The sequence below is a fragment of the Rhineura floridana genome, chromosome 1 (genome assembly GCF_030035675.1).
Source record: "Rhineura floridana isolate rRhiFlo1 chromosome 1, rRhiFlo1.hap2, whole genome shotgun sequence".
Classification (NCBI taxonomy): Eukaryota; Metazoa; Chordata; class Lepidosauria; order Squamata; family Rhineuridae; genus Rhineura; species Rhineura floridana.
The window spans coordinates 259,280,551-259,299,952 of NC_084480.1; the positions used below are offsets into that span (position 1 = coordinate 259,280,551).

At 41.1% G+C, this 19,402-nt stretch overlaps 1 protein-coding gene across 1 annotated transcript in view; it reads left to right on the forward strand.

Annotated features, from left to right (window-relative positions):
* The window catches only part of RP1 (RP1 axonemal microtubule associated), a 296,219-nt gene that overhangs the window by 26,039 nt on the left and 250,778 nt on the right, over positions 1 to 19,402 (forward strand). Inside the window, exons 3-11 of the mRNA XM_061598841.1 lie at positions 629 to 788; positions 2,424 to 2,510; positions 3,647 to 3,779; positions 7,628 to 7,779; positions 8,485 to 8,563; positions 11,459 to 11,534; positions 15,615 to 15,691; positions 16,063 to 16,094; positions 17,511 to 17,640. Of these exons, the coding sequence (XP_061454825.1) occupies positions 629 to 788; positions 2,424 to 2,510; positions 3,647 to 3,779; positions 7,628 to 7,779; positions 8,485 to 8,563; positions 11,459 to 11,534; positions 15,615 to 15,691; positions 16,063 to 16,094; positions 17,511 to 17,640 (926 nt within the window). The remainder of the gene's footprint in view (positions 1 to 628; positions 789 to 2,423; positions 2,511 to 3,646; positions 3,780 to 7,627; positions 7,780 to 8,484; positions 8,564 to 11,458; positions 11,535 to 15,614; positions 15,692 to 16,062; positions 16,095 to 17,510; positions 17,641 to 19,402) is intronic.

The following is a 19,402-nucleotide window of genomic DNA, read 5'->3' on the forward strand; positions in this document are numbered from 1 at the left end:
CTACATAATACATCTCACCATAGTGGGGAAGACTGTGACCAGGTGGAGTGGTGTCTGCTGTCCAGGTGCTAACTGTTGTTGGGCAACTTCAAGGCCCCTGCTCTCCCTTTATCCTCAGTCACTGTTTTAAGATGATTTCTTTAAAAAAAATAAAATAAAATAATACAAATATTAAATACATTTGGGCATGGGATTAGCAGGGCCTGAGATATGTGCCTTCTTTTTCTTCATTTGTCCATATGAGTGCTTAGGTGTTTGTATGAATGTATGTGATTGAAACTTAGTGGCAGGAGTGGACGGCATGGTGCGGCAAAGGTGCTTAGATGACCACCCAGCAGGTGAGTTGCTTCTGTTTACCAGGAGGGGGGAACCAGCAAGTAGGTCAGCACCGTGACACCTTGGCCCTTCCCCTCTCTTCACCTGCTGGGAGGTCAGAAAAGTGCCTCTGCCCCACCATGCCATCTGTTACTGCCTAGTTGAAATCGGGGGTGAAAAATGGATAATTAAGGTACGGCCCAACCATTTTGGACTGACTTAAGGAAGAGCAATTCCTACATGGCTAGATGTACACATAAGGGACACTATAATGTCTATAGTTATAGGTCTCTCTTTATGTTTCTGTAGCTAGGAATTGGAAAGTAACCGTTTTTACCGGTGACCGACCATCTGCTGGTACCAGCTCACAAGTTTATATTACATTATATGGGAGTCAAAGTAATTCAGGAGCAATCTTTCTATATGGAGAGGAGAAAAAGGTGTTTGAAAGAGGAAACGCAGATACTTTCATTGTAAGTAATAAATACAGCAAATAATTGTTTTCACAACAGTACCAATAATGAAAAAGAGACAGTTAATTTTTTTGATAAGCAGTGTTAGTTCCAGAACACATTTGAGTGATTCTCTACTTGTGTGGATTGGAAAAGACCAGAAGCAAAAATGGTGTACACTTCTAACTCAGCTCCTGGCTGTTCTAGGGCTGCCATTCTCTTAGGGTTGTGTCACCCTATTTATCAAATTATATTATTTGCAACTGTCACATGGCATTTTGAATTTATAAAACAGCCTTCACAGATCAGCTGTAGTGGACATAAAATATTTATCATGGGAAAGCAATTCTCATCAGTGATGGTGCTTGGAGTTAAGTTGTGAAAATAATAAAAACAGATGGCTTTCCTGGCAAGGCTCACTTGTATCCTGAGGGCTCGTTCACATGACTTCCAGCACATCAGCTGAGGACAAGATGGCTTTGTGTGTTCCACTGACACTTATTGAATGTGAATTCAGCCCAGTTTGGTTTTTGGAATACGGAGAGAAATATAGCCTAGGATGGGTGGATGCAGTTGAAATCCATTGTTCTACCAGCAGAAAAAGAGGGAAGTCCCCAGAGGGTTGAAGCAGTGCACTTACTAGAAGGATAGTGTCACATCCAGAACAGCAAAGTCACATCCAATTGGATAGAGTCACATCCAGTAAGCAATGTAGGATCATAACCTGCAAGGCAAAGCACAGTCTGTCAGAACCCTGGGCAGATCACTATGGCAGGGGCTGGCTGAAACGTACCCAAGGAGAAATGTTGCCTGAGCATTAGCCAAGGCTTTCTGAAGGCTGGCTAGTCTGGACCTGCTGTCAATATTACCCCTTCTGATTAACTGTCTGTTTCTTAAAGGGCAATGTCCTGATTCTGCAGTCTCTGGCTCCTATGTCATAGGGGTGGTACTTAAGTAGGTGGAAGGTACTTAAGTAGGGGGCAATGGCTCCCTGGGCAATGGCTCCCTGGGCAATGCCTCTTTCCGCTCAGAGTTTTCCTCTGGGCATGGGGTAGTGTTGAGGCCAGTGAACATGAGATTGTATTCCATTGGTTGGCTAGCCCTGTTGGTCCATTCACAATTTATAGGAAGAGAGATCTGAGGCAGCCTCAGCCTCAGCCCCATCACTGGCAATTCATCACATTTCCCTAAAGAGGTTTACTTCATGCTTCAAGAACTACCACTATAAATAAAGGAAATAAAAATAAACAGTGATCTTCATATAAATAACGAAGTCATTCCAGACTGTAAACTATTATTACAAATCTTTGTGCCAACCTGAATTAATAAGCTGTCCCAAGAGTAAACTCTCTATCACACCATTATAACCTACAATTTGCTGCTTGAATACATTGTATGCTTCACTGATGCCCTAAGATTGAACCTATTTATGCAAAAACCCTACACCCATTTACTGAATTTGAATTTTCTTTCAAGTAAATGTACTTAGTTTTGCAGCTAGACCTACTTATTCAGTCCTCCCCAAGCTAAATGCTCTACAAAGATGAAATAGCATTCTGAACAGAAATGTATAACACATTGAACTAAAGTTACCGTAGGAGTTTTGTTTTCAAGAAGCTAGATGAACTACTGTTTTGTGTGCTGTTATTTTAACAGATTCATACTGAAGACCTAGGAGATCTCCATAAAATACGGATAGGACACAATAACTCTGGAGAAACTCCTGCCTGGCACTGCAAAGAGGTGAGCTACATTAACATCTCAAAATCAATCATTCTCCCTAAAGATTTTAGCAAAGTACAAATTTGCTGCTTCACCAACTACATGTCCAGATGTGGCATGGCTAAAATGTTGGAACAATATGTTGCCATGGCTGAATAAAATCTTACCTAAGAAATGGGACTTTGTGTTTCAAGTAAGGATATTCTAATCAGGTGGTAAGTCACAGAATTAACATTTGCAATATACTTTCAATGGTGCCAGACCCATGGTACCAATAGAGTGAATAAAGTGTGGCCTATGATGGCAGCAGCCTGTATTTGAATCCCTGTTCAACTATGCAGCTTACTGGGGTGGGGTGAATGTTCTAAAGAAGCAATGACGCCACTTCTTCACAAGATTTGGAAGTGGAGAAAGAGTTACACTCTTCTTTAAAATGTCAACAGTAGTCTTCAGCTGGCCTTGGGATAGTCAGGGTGTCTCAGCCTAACCTCTTAAAAAAAATTTGCTAGATTTTACTGAGGATAACATGGGATAACCCTTTTGTATATTTGCCGTCCTGAATTTCTTAGAAAAAGGATGGGATCTAAATTAAATAATCAATCAAATATTTCATTTATACAATATGGTCAATAAGAAGTCTATTCACCTGTTCTCTCCCCTGTGCCCTATGATTACTGCCTCACGCTTGGGAGAGTGGGAATGACTCATTTGCCCTGTTGCTCTCCCACACACCTCTGTCGCCATTCCTGTAGCCACCACACATTGTTTCTGCAGTGGGTAGACTGCCAAGGAAGCTCTGTGTAATTCAGAAACCTTGAAGGTGTTTCTGTACAAAGAATGTAGAAACATTTTGTGCCTCTCTTTAGAGTATAGTCATGTTCCATCCTTAGATACATACAATTTCTAAAGAGCACAGTTATCAGGTATTTCATATTTATCTGTATTTTCATCTGGTTTACACGTATAAATTCAGGAAACATCTGGCATGGGTTTAGGCTGGAAAAGCCATTCCATGGTTTTACATTGTAGCATGAAAAGTGACCCTCTCAGACTCACAAATCTATTCCAGTAGAATGGATTGTAATAACATTAGTGTGTAGTTCACTTTTTATAAAGAAGACACCACAACAATCTAGATTTGGTTTCTTGCATTTCAGTTGCAATTGCAGAATCTTGAAACCAGGGAGCAGTTTGATTTCCCTGTAGACAGGTGGCTGGCACTAAACCAAGATGATGGTGAAATCTGTCAGGAACTTCCTGTTTTACATCAGGGTCAACCCATTCTTCCAGGTAAGGAATACACAAATATCAAGGCACACATTTGATGATATAGCTGTATTCCCTAGGAAGCTGTTGAGTATCATTTTGGACAAGGAAAATGTTGAACAGGAAATGTTTCATAGGGGGAAAAAAAGTCCATTAAAAACATGTTCCAGCCAAAACCCTTCAAAGTCCATTAATTTTAATGGAAGACTTTGAAAGAGAAGTTTAACACTCCCTTTGAAATCAAGTGCTTGGATTTGACTTGGATTGTGTTTCTTATTTTTAAAAACCTCTACATATAGCTGGAAACATGCAAATACCATATTACAAATGGAGCCTGTAGCTGTCCCCATATTTGTTATCCTTTCCTCACCCCACACTTCCAAGACCGTCATTTCATTTATGATAACTATTCTCCTCCCCCCTGTCTCCCATACTGCCTTGATCTCTTCCTACTTCCTGTTATATTTGGTAGCTCACTCTATTTGCTAATAGATATTCTTCTCATTAGGTTCAAGAAACTCCAAGCATGACTAAATCTGGAACCAACCCACTGATTTTAGTGGGACAGTTAAGCATATGCTTAATTCTCTCCCATTACAACTGACTGAACTTAAAGATGCCTAACTTGGGCTGGATCATGTTTTTTTCCCTGTTGCTTCTCCACTTATATTTTTATATAAATATATTTATATTTTTCTTGTATGAGTCAGCTCAATGACTCTGGATCATCACTTGTGTTATTGTCCACAGACAGATGTTAAAGAAGCTGCTTGCCTTGATATATGACATTTTCCCTTTTGTTTTAAAAAAGCATGCACACTTCCATGAACGAAGCAGAATACAAAAGTTTATTTTGCCATAAACATACAGATCATGATGTTGATGTCACATAAGAAACACCCTAAATACCATTTCTTTTTCTTTTTATTAAAAATACTAGCTAATTTGGTGGCAACTATTCAAGAATGATCTTACTGTATAGTAAGCTAACATGTATTCACTAATAGGTTAAAAAACCTTGCGGTTTAAGGACACACCTATAGCCAACAGATATTTCTAACAAATTTTAAAAAGCAGAGAAAGTGGACAGCTATAGTGAATGCACCAGGGGATCAGAAACCTGACCTCCCCTATGAGTTTTTGTACAACCCTACAAATTTGTAAAAATGCAAACACATTTTTGTGATGTTTTAAAGTGTTTTTTGTGCTTTCGCTTGCCTCCCTCGGCTCCTGCTGAGAGGAAGGGCAGGATATAAATCAAATAATAAATAAATCCACTTCCTGTGTAGCTTGGAAGAATTTGGTACCATGTGCCTCTGAGCATATGGTGAGTGGTAATAACACCTGCCATCTCCAAAGATGGAGAATTACATTTTTGTTTATGTTTGTTGGTCTTCTTACTTTGCTTCTTCCCTGTGTTCCTACTGTTTCTACAGAGAATCTAACCTAGAAAATTATATATCTCTCATTATTCATTCTAGAACTCTGTATCAAATTTATTTTTATTAATTTCAAAGCCTTTTTATTGGTCAATGTCATATGATGGTGAAGACAGCCTTTTGTGTTTCAAATTGGAGATTAAGTTCTATTTCTATTTTGGGTGCATTAACAGTTGAATCTGAAACTGCAGTTTGATGTAAAATCACTCTGACTATAATATGTTGCTATGGGGTCCTGTGCAAGTTTGCTGAGAATGTATTGAATTTGTATGCACATTGAATTCAGTGGGATTTACTTCCCTGCAATCATGCTTGGGATAGGTGAAACTGACCACAGGGGATGGGAATGGGAGGAGGAGGAAGCTCAGGGGTAGGAGAGGAGGAGGGAGGGGAGGAGGGGGAGGGGAGCAGGCAGGAGGAGGAGGGGAGGCAGAGGGTCAGTTTGATCATTTGCATGTTTATTGAGTTCAGTCGGATTTACATGCTAATCTGAAACTGCAGTTTGATGTAAAATCACTCTGACTATAATATGTTGCTATGGGGTCCTGTGCAAGTTTGCTGAGAATGTATTGGTAATTAGTATGCACATTGAGTTCAGTGGGATTTACTTCCCTGCAATCATGCTAAGGATAGGTAAAACTGACCATGGGGGGAGGGACGGAGGAAGGGCTAGAGTGGGAAGGAGAGGAGGAAGAAGGAAGAGGGGAGGAGAGGAATAAGGAAGGAGGAAGGGAGAGGAGAGGTGAAGGAGGGGAAAGGCAGGTCTGCTGATTTGCATGCTTATTGAGTTCAGTGGGATTTACTCCCATGCAATCATGGTTAGGATAGGTAAAACTGACCATATGGGAGGAGAGGCGACAAGAGAGGAAAGGAGGAAGGGAGGAGAGAGGGAAGGGAACAGAGAGGGAGGGGGAAGGAGGAGATTGGAAGGGGAGGGGGAGGGGTGAAGGAAGGGGGAGGGATGGGACAAAAGGGAGGTGATGGGATGGAGAGGAGGAGAGGGCAGGTCTGATCATTTCCATGCTTATTGAGTTCAATTGGATTTACTCCAGTGCAATCATGCTTAAGATAGGTAAAACTGACCATGGGGGAGGAGAAGGTGGAGGAGAGAGGGGAGGGGAAGGAGGAGAAGGGGCAAGGAGGGAATTGGAAGGAAATGCGGAGGGAGAGGGAGGGGCAAAGGGAGGAGGAGGGAGAGCATAGGAGGGAGGAGGAAAAGGAGGGGAGGGCAGGTTTGATCATTTGCATGCTTTTTGTGTTCAGTAGGATTTACTCCTGTGCAATCATGCTTAGGATAGGTGAAACTTACATGGGGACGGGGAGGGAAGGGAGGAGGAGGGTAGGAAGGGGAGGGAGGGAGGGAGGGAGGGGGAGGGAGGGAGATTGGGTGGGTAGGCACTGGGCAGAGGGGAAGCCCCTTTCCTTTCCAAAAGGAAAAGATTGTGAACAGTATCATTGTTTTTCAGGGTTTTCCCCACCTTTTTATTCTACAGCAGGCATATATTGTCTCTCACCCAAATTTAAACCAAAGCGGTCCCTGGCCGCATCCACACCAGACCTTTATTTCACTTCATGGCTTCTCGCAAAGAATCCTGGGAAGTGTAGTTAATGAAGTGTGCTGAGAGTTCCTAGGAGATGCCCTGTTGTCCTCACAAAGCTTCAATCAAATCGGCTGACTGTTAAACCACTCTGGCCACTGGAGCTCTGTCAGGGGAATAGGAGTCTCCTCTCAGCACCCTTCACAAACTATGCTTCCCAGGATTCTTTAGGGAACCCGTGACTGTCTAAAGTGAACTAAAGGTCTGGTGTGAGTGTGGTCCCCTGATTAGCCAAGTCAAGAACTGTGAGTCTGGCTTTTAGAACACTAACAGTTCTTACTGAGCATGCCTAGGCTTATCATTGACTCCAATGCTAAATTTCTTAAATTAATTAAAAATCATCCAGGCATTTTTTAAAAACTTTTAAACTGAAGAAGATGGTCAGAGTATGGGGCAAGATCAGCAATAGGATTACAGGTAATCAGTGAACATGGCTGATTTTTAATTAATTTCAACAAATTATGAGAATTCTAACAGAAAAAAGGGGTCTGGGATTTTCTTCTCTCTTTTTACATTTTGAACTCTTAATTCTCTCTGACTGTTTTGTGTATTGCCATGAAAACTTAGAGGGTTGTTAAGCAAGCATTTCTGAGTGCAGGACTATAAGTTTTGTAAGGTTTTGTTTTGAATTGAGCTCATGGGAAGCATTAGAATGGCATAGGGGTATTTTCAATTTAACATTGTGGAATGTGAAAAATCCATGCTGGCTATAGTATACAGCCACTCTCATGTCTGTATAATAAGATGCTAATGCATTTATGTTCAGCTATAGTCAATGCTGATGTATTCAAAATAATATATTTTTTTGTAAAAGGCTGTCTTCTCTTATTGTCAGTGGCAGTGTACGAGGTGCATGTGGTTACAGGTGATCTATGGAATGCTGGAACAGAAGCTGATATCTACATTGCTATCTATGGAGAAAAGGGTGACACAGGTTCCCGACAGCTCCTTAGGTCAAAGAAACCTAGGAAATGTGTAAAAGGACAAGTGAGTGAATTAAAGCAATGCCTCTATATATTCTCAACCCCCCCCATTTGTTGAATTGTGAATATTTTTACAGAAAGCACAGATTTCTTATCCATAAGCTCATTTGTGAAAATGTACACATCTGAGCTGAATCTGCTGCATGTAGGTTGGTACTGGTGGGACCAGGGCCTCATTTTGACTTTCGTGGGCCGTAGGCACTTTTGCCTTCATGGGCCCCTTCCTCCATAATAATATCAATATTAAAAATTATTTTTGATATATCTTTAAATACTTCAACATTTTATTTTTTTCTGTTTTAGGCAAAATTTAATAGATTTTCTTGGGCCCTAAAAATTCATTTTTTCCTGATGTGAGAATTTTTTTTAAAGATTTTCTTCGACCCTAAAAGTTCTTGTTTTTCTTCTGATTTTAAAAGAAATTAAAACATTTTCATGGGCCCCTAAAAGTATCATGGGCCCTAGGCCCTGGTCAACTAAACAATTCTTTTAATTCAGGTCAGTGAATGTGATTAGTGATGTCCATTTTTGCCCTTTATTTCTCACAGGAAGAAATTGATTTAGCTTATCTATTTCATCCTTATATAGACCAGGTAGGCTGATGATGAGAGAGAGAGAGAGAGAGAGAGAGAGAGAGAGAGAGAGAGAGAGAGAGAGAGTTTTTAACCCATGAATCTTCTCTAATCACACTTTAATTGCTTGATTGCAGACTGATATCTTCTTACTTGAAGCTGTGCACCTTGGAAATTTGCATAAAATTGTTATAGGACACAATGGACTTGGCTCAGGTAAGAAATGGCAATATAATGGATCCTATCGACACTTTTGTGTACGATAGAAATGATAAGTCACTCATACATATGACTGTTATATTTCTATGTATTTCTTGAAAAAATGACACGTTAATATTTATGGCATGCAGGTTACTTAACAGAAAATGTGTCTACCATCATTTGTGAGAACTGCAACAAAATAGACATTCAAACTCTTTCCATATATAATTGTGTACGCCTTTTGTACATAATTTTTCTTAGACTCTGGGTTGGGAAAATACAATATTTGAATGGATTGACTGATTTTCAGCCTTTTGCTGAGACCTGCAGCGTAAAGGAATCTATCTGCTCAATTATGCCCTGTGTTTGTCAATATACAATTCTCCCAAAGTGGTGACAATCTTTGTGGTGTGTATCTCTGCTCTGATTGGTTGATGATTGCACCATTACTTATAAAGATCAAATAAGGAACAGGTTTGAGGCTTTAAACTTAGTTGACAGAGAACCAGAAGAACTATGAAATGAAGTCAGAGACGTTATCAGAGAAGAATGCAAAAAGACAATACCTCTAGTTAAAAAGAGAGAAAGAGCCCAATGGATGACTGAAGAAACTCTTCAAATGGTTAAAGAGAGAAGGAAAGCAAAAGCAAAAGGAGATAGAAACACAGTCAGAACCCTAAATGCAACAATACAGCGACTACTACGTAGGGACAAAGAGAACTATTACAATAGTTACTGTATAGAAATAGAAGAGAACAACAAAAAGGGTAGAACAAGAGCCCTGTTCCAAAAGATTAGAGAAATGAAAGGGAAATTTAAACCAAGAGTAGGGTTGTTGAATAATCAACAGGAGAACACATTGAATGACCGAGGCAATAAAAGGAAGATGGAAGCAATACACTGAAGAACTCTATAAAAGAGATGCCAGGATGAAAGATTCATTCACGGAGGAACCATATGATGAAGAACCAGAAATTTTAGAATGCGAGGTGAAAGCTGCTCTTAAAATACTTGGAAGAAACAAATCACCAGGAATAGATGGCATACCAATAGAGTTGCTACAAGCTACTGAGACTGATTTTGACTAAAATCTGTCAAGAAATATGGAAAACTAAACAATGACCCACAGACTGGAAGTGTTCCATATACATCCCAATTCCAAAGAAAGGGGATCCCAGGGAATGCAGTAATTATCGAACTATTGCCGTAATATCCCATGCAAGTAAAGTAATGCTTAAGATTCTACAACAAAGGCTCTTACCATGTATGGAGTGAGAAATGCCACACGTCCAAGCTGGATTTAGAAAGTGAAGAGGTACCAGAGTTCATATCGCAAACATACGTTGGAAATGGAATGGACCAAGGAATTTCAGAAGAAAATCACCTTGTGCTTTATAGATTACAGCAAAGCCTTTGACTGTATAAATCATGAAAAACTATGGAATGCTTTAAAAGAAATGGGGGTGCCACAGCATCTGATTGTCCTGATGCGCAACCTATACTCTGGACAAGAGTAAGGACAGAATATGGAGAAACCGATTGGTTCCCCATCGGAAAGGGTGTGAGACGGGTGTATTTTATCACCCTATTTATTTAATCTATACGCAGAACATATCATACTGAAAGCAGGATTGGACCAAGAAGAAGGAGGTGTGAAAATTGGAGGAAGAAATATCAATAATTTAAGATATGCAGACGATACCATACTCTTAGCAGAAACCAGTAATGATTTGAAATGAATGCTGATGAAAGTTAGAGGAAAGCACAAAAGCAGGACTACAGCTGAACATCAAAAAGACTAAAGTAATGACAACAGAAGATTTATGCAACTTTACAGTTGACAATGAGGACATTGAACTTGTCAAGGATTATCAATATCTTGGCACAATCATTAACCAAAATGGAGACAATAGTCAAGAAATCAGAAGAAGGCTAGGACTGGGGAGGGCAGCTATGAGAGAACTAGAAAAAGTCCTCAAATGTAAAGATGTATCACTGAACACTAAAGTCAGGATCATTCAGACCATGGTGTTTCCAATCTGTATGTATGGATGTGAAAGTTGGACAATGAAAAAAGCTGATAAGAGAAAAATCAACTCATTTGAAATGTGGTGTTCGAGAAGAGCTTTGCGGATACCATGGACTGCAAGAGAGACAAATAATTGGGTGTTAGAACAAATTAAACCAGAACTATCACTAGAAGCTAAAATGATGAAACTGAGGTTATCATACTTTGGACACATCATGAGAAGACATGATTCATTAGAAAAGATAATAATGCTTGGAAAAACATAAGGAAGTAGAAAACGAGGAAGGCCAAACAAGAGATGGATTGATTCCATAAAGGAAGCCACAGACCTGAATTTACAAGATCTGAACAGGGTGGTTCATGACAGATGCTCTTGGAGGTCACTGATTCATAGTGTCGCCATAAGTCGTAGTCGACTTGGAGGCACATAACAACAACAAAAGAGTATGCCACAAAATTACCCTGCATTACAGCATTTTATCATTCAGTAAAAACAGTTGCTTTTACAGGATGAACTCTTGGAGTAGATTATTTCTCCATAGACAGTTAACATTTTATTTTTTTCTAGAAACATTGTAGAGAATATTTTGCTATTATGTATATACTATTAACATGTAATATAAAGGAATGGTCCACAGATGCATGCTTGTCTTTTGATTATTGAAAACTAGCAGATGAATGTATGCTGAGACTTGAAAAAGTAAATCTGAGGTGACATCAAGCAAGATATATGTATTATTAGCTCTGTGATGGCTCAGTGATATACAGAAAGCATTATATGTGTTGTTCATGCACATTTGATCTGGACCTTAGTAACAGTTCAATCATGTGATTAGCTCACTCTTAAGAATGAAATCTTTATCATCTCTAATTCCTCCTAGGAAATGGTTGGTTTCTGGAGAAAATTGTAGTCAAGGATCCTATCACTAATTCGGATCATAACTTTGTGTGCCACAGGTTTGTCAAGCTTATTTATTTATTTATTTATTGTATTTGTATACCGCCCCATAGCCGAAGCTCTCTGGGTGGTTTATAGTAACTAAAAACATTCAAAACAAACATACAAATTTAAAACACATCTTGTAAAAACAATTTAAAACACAATTTAATTTTTTTTAAAACAGTTTAAAAACACATGCTAAAATGCCTGGGAGAAGAGGAAAGTCTTGACCTGGCGCCGAAAAGATAACAGTGATGGCGCCATGTGCAACTCATCAGAGAGATCATTCCATAATTTGGGGGCCACCACTAAGAAGGCCCTCTCCCTTGTTGCCACCCTCCGAGCTTCCCTCGGAGGAGACACCCAGAGGAGGGCCTTAGATGTTGAGCGTAGTGTATGGGTGGGTTCGTATCGGGAGAGGCGTTCCATCAGGTATTGTGGTCCCAAGCCGTGTAAGGCTTTATAGGTTAAAACCAGCATCTTGAATCGAGCTCGGAAACATACAGGCAGCCAATGCAAGCGGGCCAGAATCAGTTTTATATGTTCGGACCTTCTGGTCCCTGTTACCAATCTGGCCACTGCATTTTGCACAAGCTGCAGTTTCTGAACCGTCTTCAAAGGCAGCCCCACGTAGAGTGCATTGCAGTAATCTAACCTGGAGGTTACCAGAGCATGGACAACTGAAGCCAGGTTATCCCTGTCCAGATAGGGGCATAGCTGGGCCACCAACCAAAGTTGGTAGAAGGCACTCCGTGCCACCGAGCCTACCTGAGCCTCAAGTGAGAGAGATGGTTCTAGGAGAACCCCCAAGCTACAAACCTGCTCCTTCAGGGGGAGTGCAACCCCATGCAGGACAGGTTGGACATCCACCATCCGGTCAGAAGAACCACCCCTAGCAGCATCTCAGTCTTGTGTGGATTGAGCCTCCGTTTATTAGCCCTCATCCAGTCCATTGTTGCAGCCAGGCACCGGTTCAGCACATTGACAGCCTCACCTGAAGAAGATGAAAAGGAGAAATAGAGCTGCATGTCATCAGCATACTGATGGCAACGCACTCCAAAGCTCCGGATGAGCGAACCCAACAGTTTCATGTAGATGTTGAACAGCATGGGGGACAGAACTGACCCCTGTGAAACCCCATACTGGAAAATCCAGGGTGCTGAGCAATGTTCCCCAAGCGCCACCTTCTGGAGGCGACCTGCCAAGTATGAGCGGAACCACTGCCATGCAGTCCCTCCCATTCCCAACTCAGCCAGTTTGTGATTTTGAAGGACTGTATTAACCAGTTTATAATTTTAGACCTCATCTGTATGTGGTGATCACCCTTACTGTTCATGATCTTCCAGGAACTGATGATTAATTATAAGAATTTCATTGTGCTATTTATGAGAACTCCATAAATGTGAGTGTTGGCTTATATATATACATGGTGTAAATTAGGGATGGGGAATATTGCTGGACTATAGCTTACATTGTCCCTGTCCATTGACCATGCTGGCTGGTGCTGATGGGAGTTGAAGTCTGATAATACCTGGAAGGCCATAGGGTTTTCAGCCCTGATTAAATCCTCCAGTGCTTAGCAGCACCTGGTATGCTTTCAGAGATTAGATATGCCACATCGCCCCCTCCTGGGCAGTCAGCACTATTTGTACCTCTTCATTAAACAAAATATGAGGGGAAAGTTCTTCAGTTGCTTTGGAGGAACTATGAAGAGAATTCTTGGGACACAACTAATTATTTCTTTACCTCATTCTCCAGGATAAAACCGTGAAAGCAGAATCTATTTATTTATTATCCTCTTCTCATAGCCCATAGCACAGGTCTACCCCAAGTAATATTCCCCCTGAAGCTTTGACAATCACTATTGTAGGGAGACTGTTCCCAAACTGTATTCCACTAATTTTACTTAATCTAATCTTGTCCATGCAGCCCAGTCCTATGCAGGTTTGTTTACATCTGAATGCAATGCATGCATCTGAAAGCAAGGGGCCTTGCTACTCCCCCAAACACTGCTCCCAAATAAGTATACATAGCATTGAAACCCAAATGTATGATTGACCCATTCATATTTATTTGTTCTTGTACCCATTTATTTATTTATTAATTTATTAAATTTATTAGTTGCCCATCTGGCTGGTTTTCCAGCCACTCTGGGCGATGTACAAGATAAAAACAATACATTAAAACGTTAAAATTTAAAACCATAACAGTAAAAACCTAACCCACCCCAAAAGCCTGCCTGTAGAGCCAGGTCTTCAAGGCCCGGCGGAAGCTCATCATAGAAGGGGCATGGCGGAGATCATTTGGGAGAGAGTTCCACAGGGTGGGGGCCACTATTGAAAAAGCCCTCTCTCTAGTCCTCACCAGTCTAGCTGTTTTAACCGGTGGGATCGAGAGAAGGTCTTCTGAGGCTGATCTTGTTGAGCGGCATCCCTGACGATGCTGGAGGCGCTCCTTCAGATAGACTGGGCTAAAACCGTATAGGGTTTTAAAGGTCAAAACCATCACCTTGAATTGGGCCCGGTAAACAACCGGTAGCCAGTGCAACTCCTTCAGCACTGGAGTGATGTGATCTTGCCGGCGGCTGCCTTTAATCAGACAAGCCGCCGCATTCTGTACCAGTTGCAGCTTCCAGACCATTTTCAAGGGTAACCCCACGTAGAGCGCATTACAGTAGTCTAGGCGAGAGGTGACCAGGGCATGTACCACCGGTGGGAGCAGATGGTTGGGAAGGTAGGGGCGCAGCTTCCGTATCAGATGGAGTTGATACAGTGCTGCCTGGCTCACAGCCGAGACTTGAGCCTCCATGGACAGCTGGGAGTCAAGAATGACCCCCAGGCTGCGGACCTGGTCTTTCAGGGGCAATCATACCCCATTGAGCACCAGGTCAACATCCCCCAGCCTTCCCTTGTCTCCCACAAACAGTACCTCGGTTTTGTCAGGGTTCAGCTTCAGCTTATTCCTTCCCATGCAGCCACTCACCGACTCCAGGCACTTGGACAGGGTTTCTACAGCCAACCTCGGTGAAGATTTAAATGAGAGATAGAGCTGCGTGTCATCCGCATACTGATGACATTGCAGCCCAAATCTCCTGATGATAGCCCCCAGCAGCTTTATATAGATGTTGAACAGCATCGGGGAGAGGATGGAACCCTGTGGCACCCCACAAGTGAGAGGCCAAGGATCTGAGACCTCATCCTCCAATTCCACTCTTTGGTACCTACCAGAGAGGAAGGAATGGAACCACTGCAATACAGTGCCCCCCATGCCTAACCTCTTCAGGCGGTCCAGGAGGATAACGTGGTCAACGGTATCAAAAGCCGCTGAGAGATCAAGGAGGACAAGGAAGGTGCATTCGGCCTTATCCCACGCCCTCCTCATATCATCTACCAAGGCGACCAAGGCTGTTTCAGTCCCATGTCCAGGCCTGAAGCCCAATTGAAATGGATCCAGATAATCCAGATTTTAACATGAAGATCTTCCTATATAGTCCTATCCCTTTGATCAACTAATAGAAAGTGCAGTCAAATCCTCCTCTTCCCCCAGAGGCGATGGCTGCAACATGGGGCAATGCATCAGTACAGTTTCAGTTTTATGGCAGTCACCTTTTTCAAACGGAAAATTAATTGCTTGTTCCTTTATGTGTGTGTTAATCTCATTCTTCACACAGGTATGCACCAGTTTTGTAAAACTGCAGTTCAAATGCCTTAGTGCAGCATTTCCCAACTAGTGGGCCACCAGATGTTGTTGGACCACAATTCCCATCTTTCCTGACCACTGGCAATGCTGGCTGAGGCTGATGGGTGTTGTGGTCCAACAACATCTGGTGGCCCACTAGCTGGGAAAGGCTGCCTTAGTGGGAAAGTTGCTGTAGTTATACTTTAAAAAGAGAAGGAAAGAAAAAAAATGTGGCTCTTTTAAAATTATGCTGGCCTTTTCCCCAGGATAGATCTTTATCTAGTCATGCAACCACATTTCTCACATGTAACCTGGAATTGGCCAAAAAAATACCCAGGTTCTTTTTAATATACTTTGATTTATAAAGAGTAGCATGCCAAGATGTATTTTAATTCCATTATACTTCTTTTTCCCTGAAGGTGGCTTGATGAAGGAGAAGATGATGGCAAAATTGTTAGAGAACTGTATGTCACTGATAATTACAGTTTTGCTGGGAGTAAGTATAAACCAGTGACAGACAAGAAAAGTTCATGGAAAGTTATGGCAGTTCACGGTGGGTGGGGTCTGCAGAAGATCAAGTTCTGGGTGTCATAATGTTATGTGCACCCTTGCAAGCAGTAAAAAGTCTCTTTGATATTGAAGGGTCAACCAAAAAAGTGGGGGGCTGGAGGCTTAACAATTCCTATCCACACTTACTTGAGAGTAACCTGAATGAGTACAATAGGATTTACTTTAAAGTAAATATGCATAGGATAGCAATGTTTCACTGGAATTATATGAGATTTAAGTACTAAGCTCTTTTGAGTCAAACAAGATGCTTAATTTTCCTCTTAGAGTTTATTCATACCAGTGTTTTTATTTCTTCAGGGCAAGAGCTGGAAATCAAAAGAGCGGAAATGGTAAAGGTCTACCCTCCACCCTTTAAAAAAGTTTTAAATACATTTATTATACCTATTCTAATCATGTTATAAGGAATCAATATCTTTCTTTATCTTGTACAAGTAGTCTGTGATACTGTTATGAGACTGAGGGTTGAGACAGATGGTTTCTTTGGGTCCCTGATCTTGTATCTGAAGTTGGGATATGCAAGCAAGAAACCTGTTCCACTGGTCAGACTAGTTTCCTTTGTTAAGCTAGCCTGTGAGTTAATGTACTTACTGAGTGGTCAATCTGCATATTCAAAAGGATCTACTGCAGCTCTTTTCAGGGGAGCCCCCCCATCCTCAAGCCAAAGAGAGGCTTGTGTTGTTAGTCTAGTGAGAGACAACGCTGGGAACTAGAGACAGACAGAGAGGCTTGTTTGTTGTCTAGAACCTCAAAGCTATGGGCAATGGGGAGCAAGATCTGATGGGATGGTAATGCTGTGAACCCCTCCATCTTAAGCTCAGGTTGGAATGTGTGAAAATAAAAACCATATATCCTATAAGACACCCTAGTCTCTGCTGACCTTCTTTCCAAGGAAACCAAACCCTTGATAAGTGCAGAAACACCTGGAAGTCTCGCACCACTCAGAGATTGGGGTGGCACGCGACAATACTCTTCTGCAGTGTCTTTAGGAGGCACCATAGCTCATTGGTAGAAGTGAATGCTTTGCATGAACAAGGTATAAGGTTTCCAGGCTCAGTCCTCAGCATCTCCAGTTAAAAGGATCGTAGGTGGCAGGGCTAGAAAAATGTTCCTACTGAGACCTTGAAGAGCCTCTGGCTGCAAACATACAACACTTTATTCTAGAATCAATGGAGACTGAGTTCTTATTTTTTTTCTACGTAGTCTATGCACAATCTAGATCTACTGCATATTTTTTGCCACTCAAAAGTGCTTGTTGAGAAACTAGTTTCTTTCTGGGGGAAAAATAAATCTCATTACAGATTGATTCTGCATTACCTCACAGTATACCCATTTGAAAACAAATTCAAATGGATATAGGCAGTTGCAGCAATGGGGGGTATCCACACCTGCCCAATGATGTTGTGGGTGGGCGTATAACAAGATCACAATCACCACTTGGGGCATGTGCAAGGAGGAAAAGGCATGGATAACCTAATCAAGGGGAGGGTTTTTAAAGTAACCATACCCACCTTTGTAGATGGCAGGATCTAGAATCAATCTAGATTGAAAGCAGCATGTTGAGGATGAGTGTGAATGATTCCAGATTGAGAAAGAACTACATTTTTGTACTACAAACAGGTTAGTGTGTATGCAGCCTTAGTCACTCAAGATTGAACAGTACTGGGCTAGTGGAAGGCACTGAATACTTTGGTACTTGCTGTGTTGCATTTTGTGTGATGATGGGTTGTCTATCTTCCTTTAACCAGTGGACATCAGAAAAGTGGAAATTTCAGAAAGGCAATACACTTCAGTTTTACAACAAGGTGTCCCATGGATATATATGTCTCAGTCCAGATGGAACGGTTCATGCCCATGGCGATAAGAAAGACAAATATGGTAACTTTTAGTCTAAACTCATTTTTGTAGATACACAGTATATCATTTAAGTGAAATTCTTTGTTTTACCCTATCATCACATGTTTTAGGGCCAAAGAGAAATAGTAGATCTGTCTAGCCTTTGTTGTATCACATGGACTATAGAACTACACAGAAGTTCCTGCAATAGGTCTGTTTAGTTTATGAAATAAAAAATATTTATTTGATTTATTTAATTTATATACTGCTTCATATTTCAACAGAAATCTCTAAGCAGTTTACAAATCCCAACAAAAAAGAATCAATATAAGGAATACTGCACAAAAGCCACATTCGAAATCAAACAATACTGTTACTAATCGTCATAATGCCACATTTTAAGAAACAGAATTTAATTAATATCTCTAAATAATATGTAGCTGAGATCAAGCATGGAAATTACTCTCTTCATCCCAGGCATTGTCCTCTGTAATTCAACATGTGTCTGTGTGTCAAGGGAGAAGGTAGCTTGTAAGAACCAAGAGCTTGTACATGGTGATTGAATTTTACATTTTCTAGTCTGGGACAAGTTCTAGTGAGGCTCAGCAAAGAGAGGTGGAACTTCTAGGTGTATAATACATTTCCTTCGACCACTATACTGACTCCAATACTACCAATAAAGGTGGAAGAGACTTGCTGTGCTGGAATTGCTGGCCATGATGTTATGTTTGACTGTTTGTGTATATGATTAGTTATTCCATGATAATAGCAACTAAGCTAGTTTTAATTTCTGATTTGTTTGCCCTGTCAATGGGTAAATTAGACTCTTGACTGTCTTGTCTTTCACCCTAGGATCATGGAAAAGTTGTATGTTTATTACCATTTATGGGTGATATACAAAGTTCTATAGGGCTATGATTCCAGAGTATGGTCTGAAGGTACATGAAGCCACCACCCTGCTAAACCTAAGCAGGTCTAGGTTTGATCAGTGCCTGGATGGGAGACCCCTGGGAGCTACATATAATGTGGCCTTGAGTTCTATGATGAAAGAAAGGGGGGTATACATGTAATAAATAAAAAATAAATCAGGAGTCACCAACCTTTTTAGGCCTGTGGGTACATTTGGATTTTTGAGTGAATACCATGAACACTAGGGGTAAAAGTCGGATTCAATAGAATTAATCTGGGCTTTGAAACACAAATAGAAGAAGCGGGAAAGCATGTCACTCTTCCAACTTCCTCCTTAAACTCTATGTACTTTTCATGGGGAAAAAGCTAATCATCCTCACCAATGACCAAGGGGGCAGTGAGCAGAGGAGGGGCTCAGAGGCTTTGTGAACACCAGGGGAAGACCTCAAGGGCACCATTGTGCCCATGAGCACCACATTGGTGACCCCTGCTATAGAAAATCACAAGGTGGCTCTGTGTTTAAATATACAGTGGAATGTAGTTGTACCACTGATGTTCTGCTTCTGCAAACTGCCATGATTGCTGTCTTTTCTGAAAACAGGACATATTTGCCCATGTGGTGATGTATGGCCTCCATGCACATATGAAAACTATGTGCCTCCCCATAGGGATGAGATATAAGTTGCCTTTTCAGGCATGACAACATGCAGTGAAAAGAAGAAGCAAATGCATCTAATTTTCACCATATGTTGTCACATGAATCAGCCAAGATAGTTAGCATGAAAGTTCCAAGATAGTTAACAAAGAATGGGACCGAGACAAGGACGGGTATCTCAGGATAAACATTCTGAGATAACAGCCTTTATATAACTATTTCATCACCAGACCCTTCCTC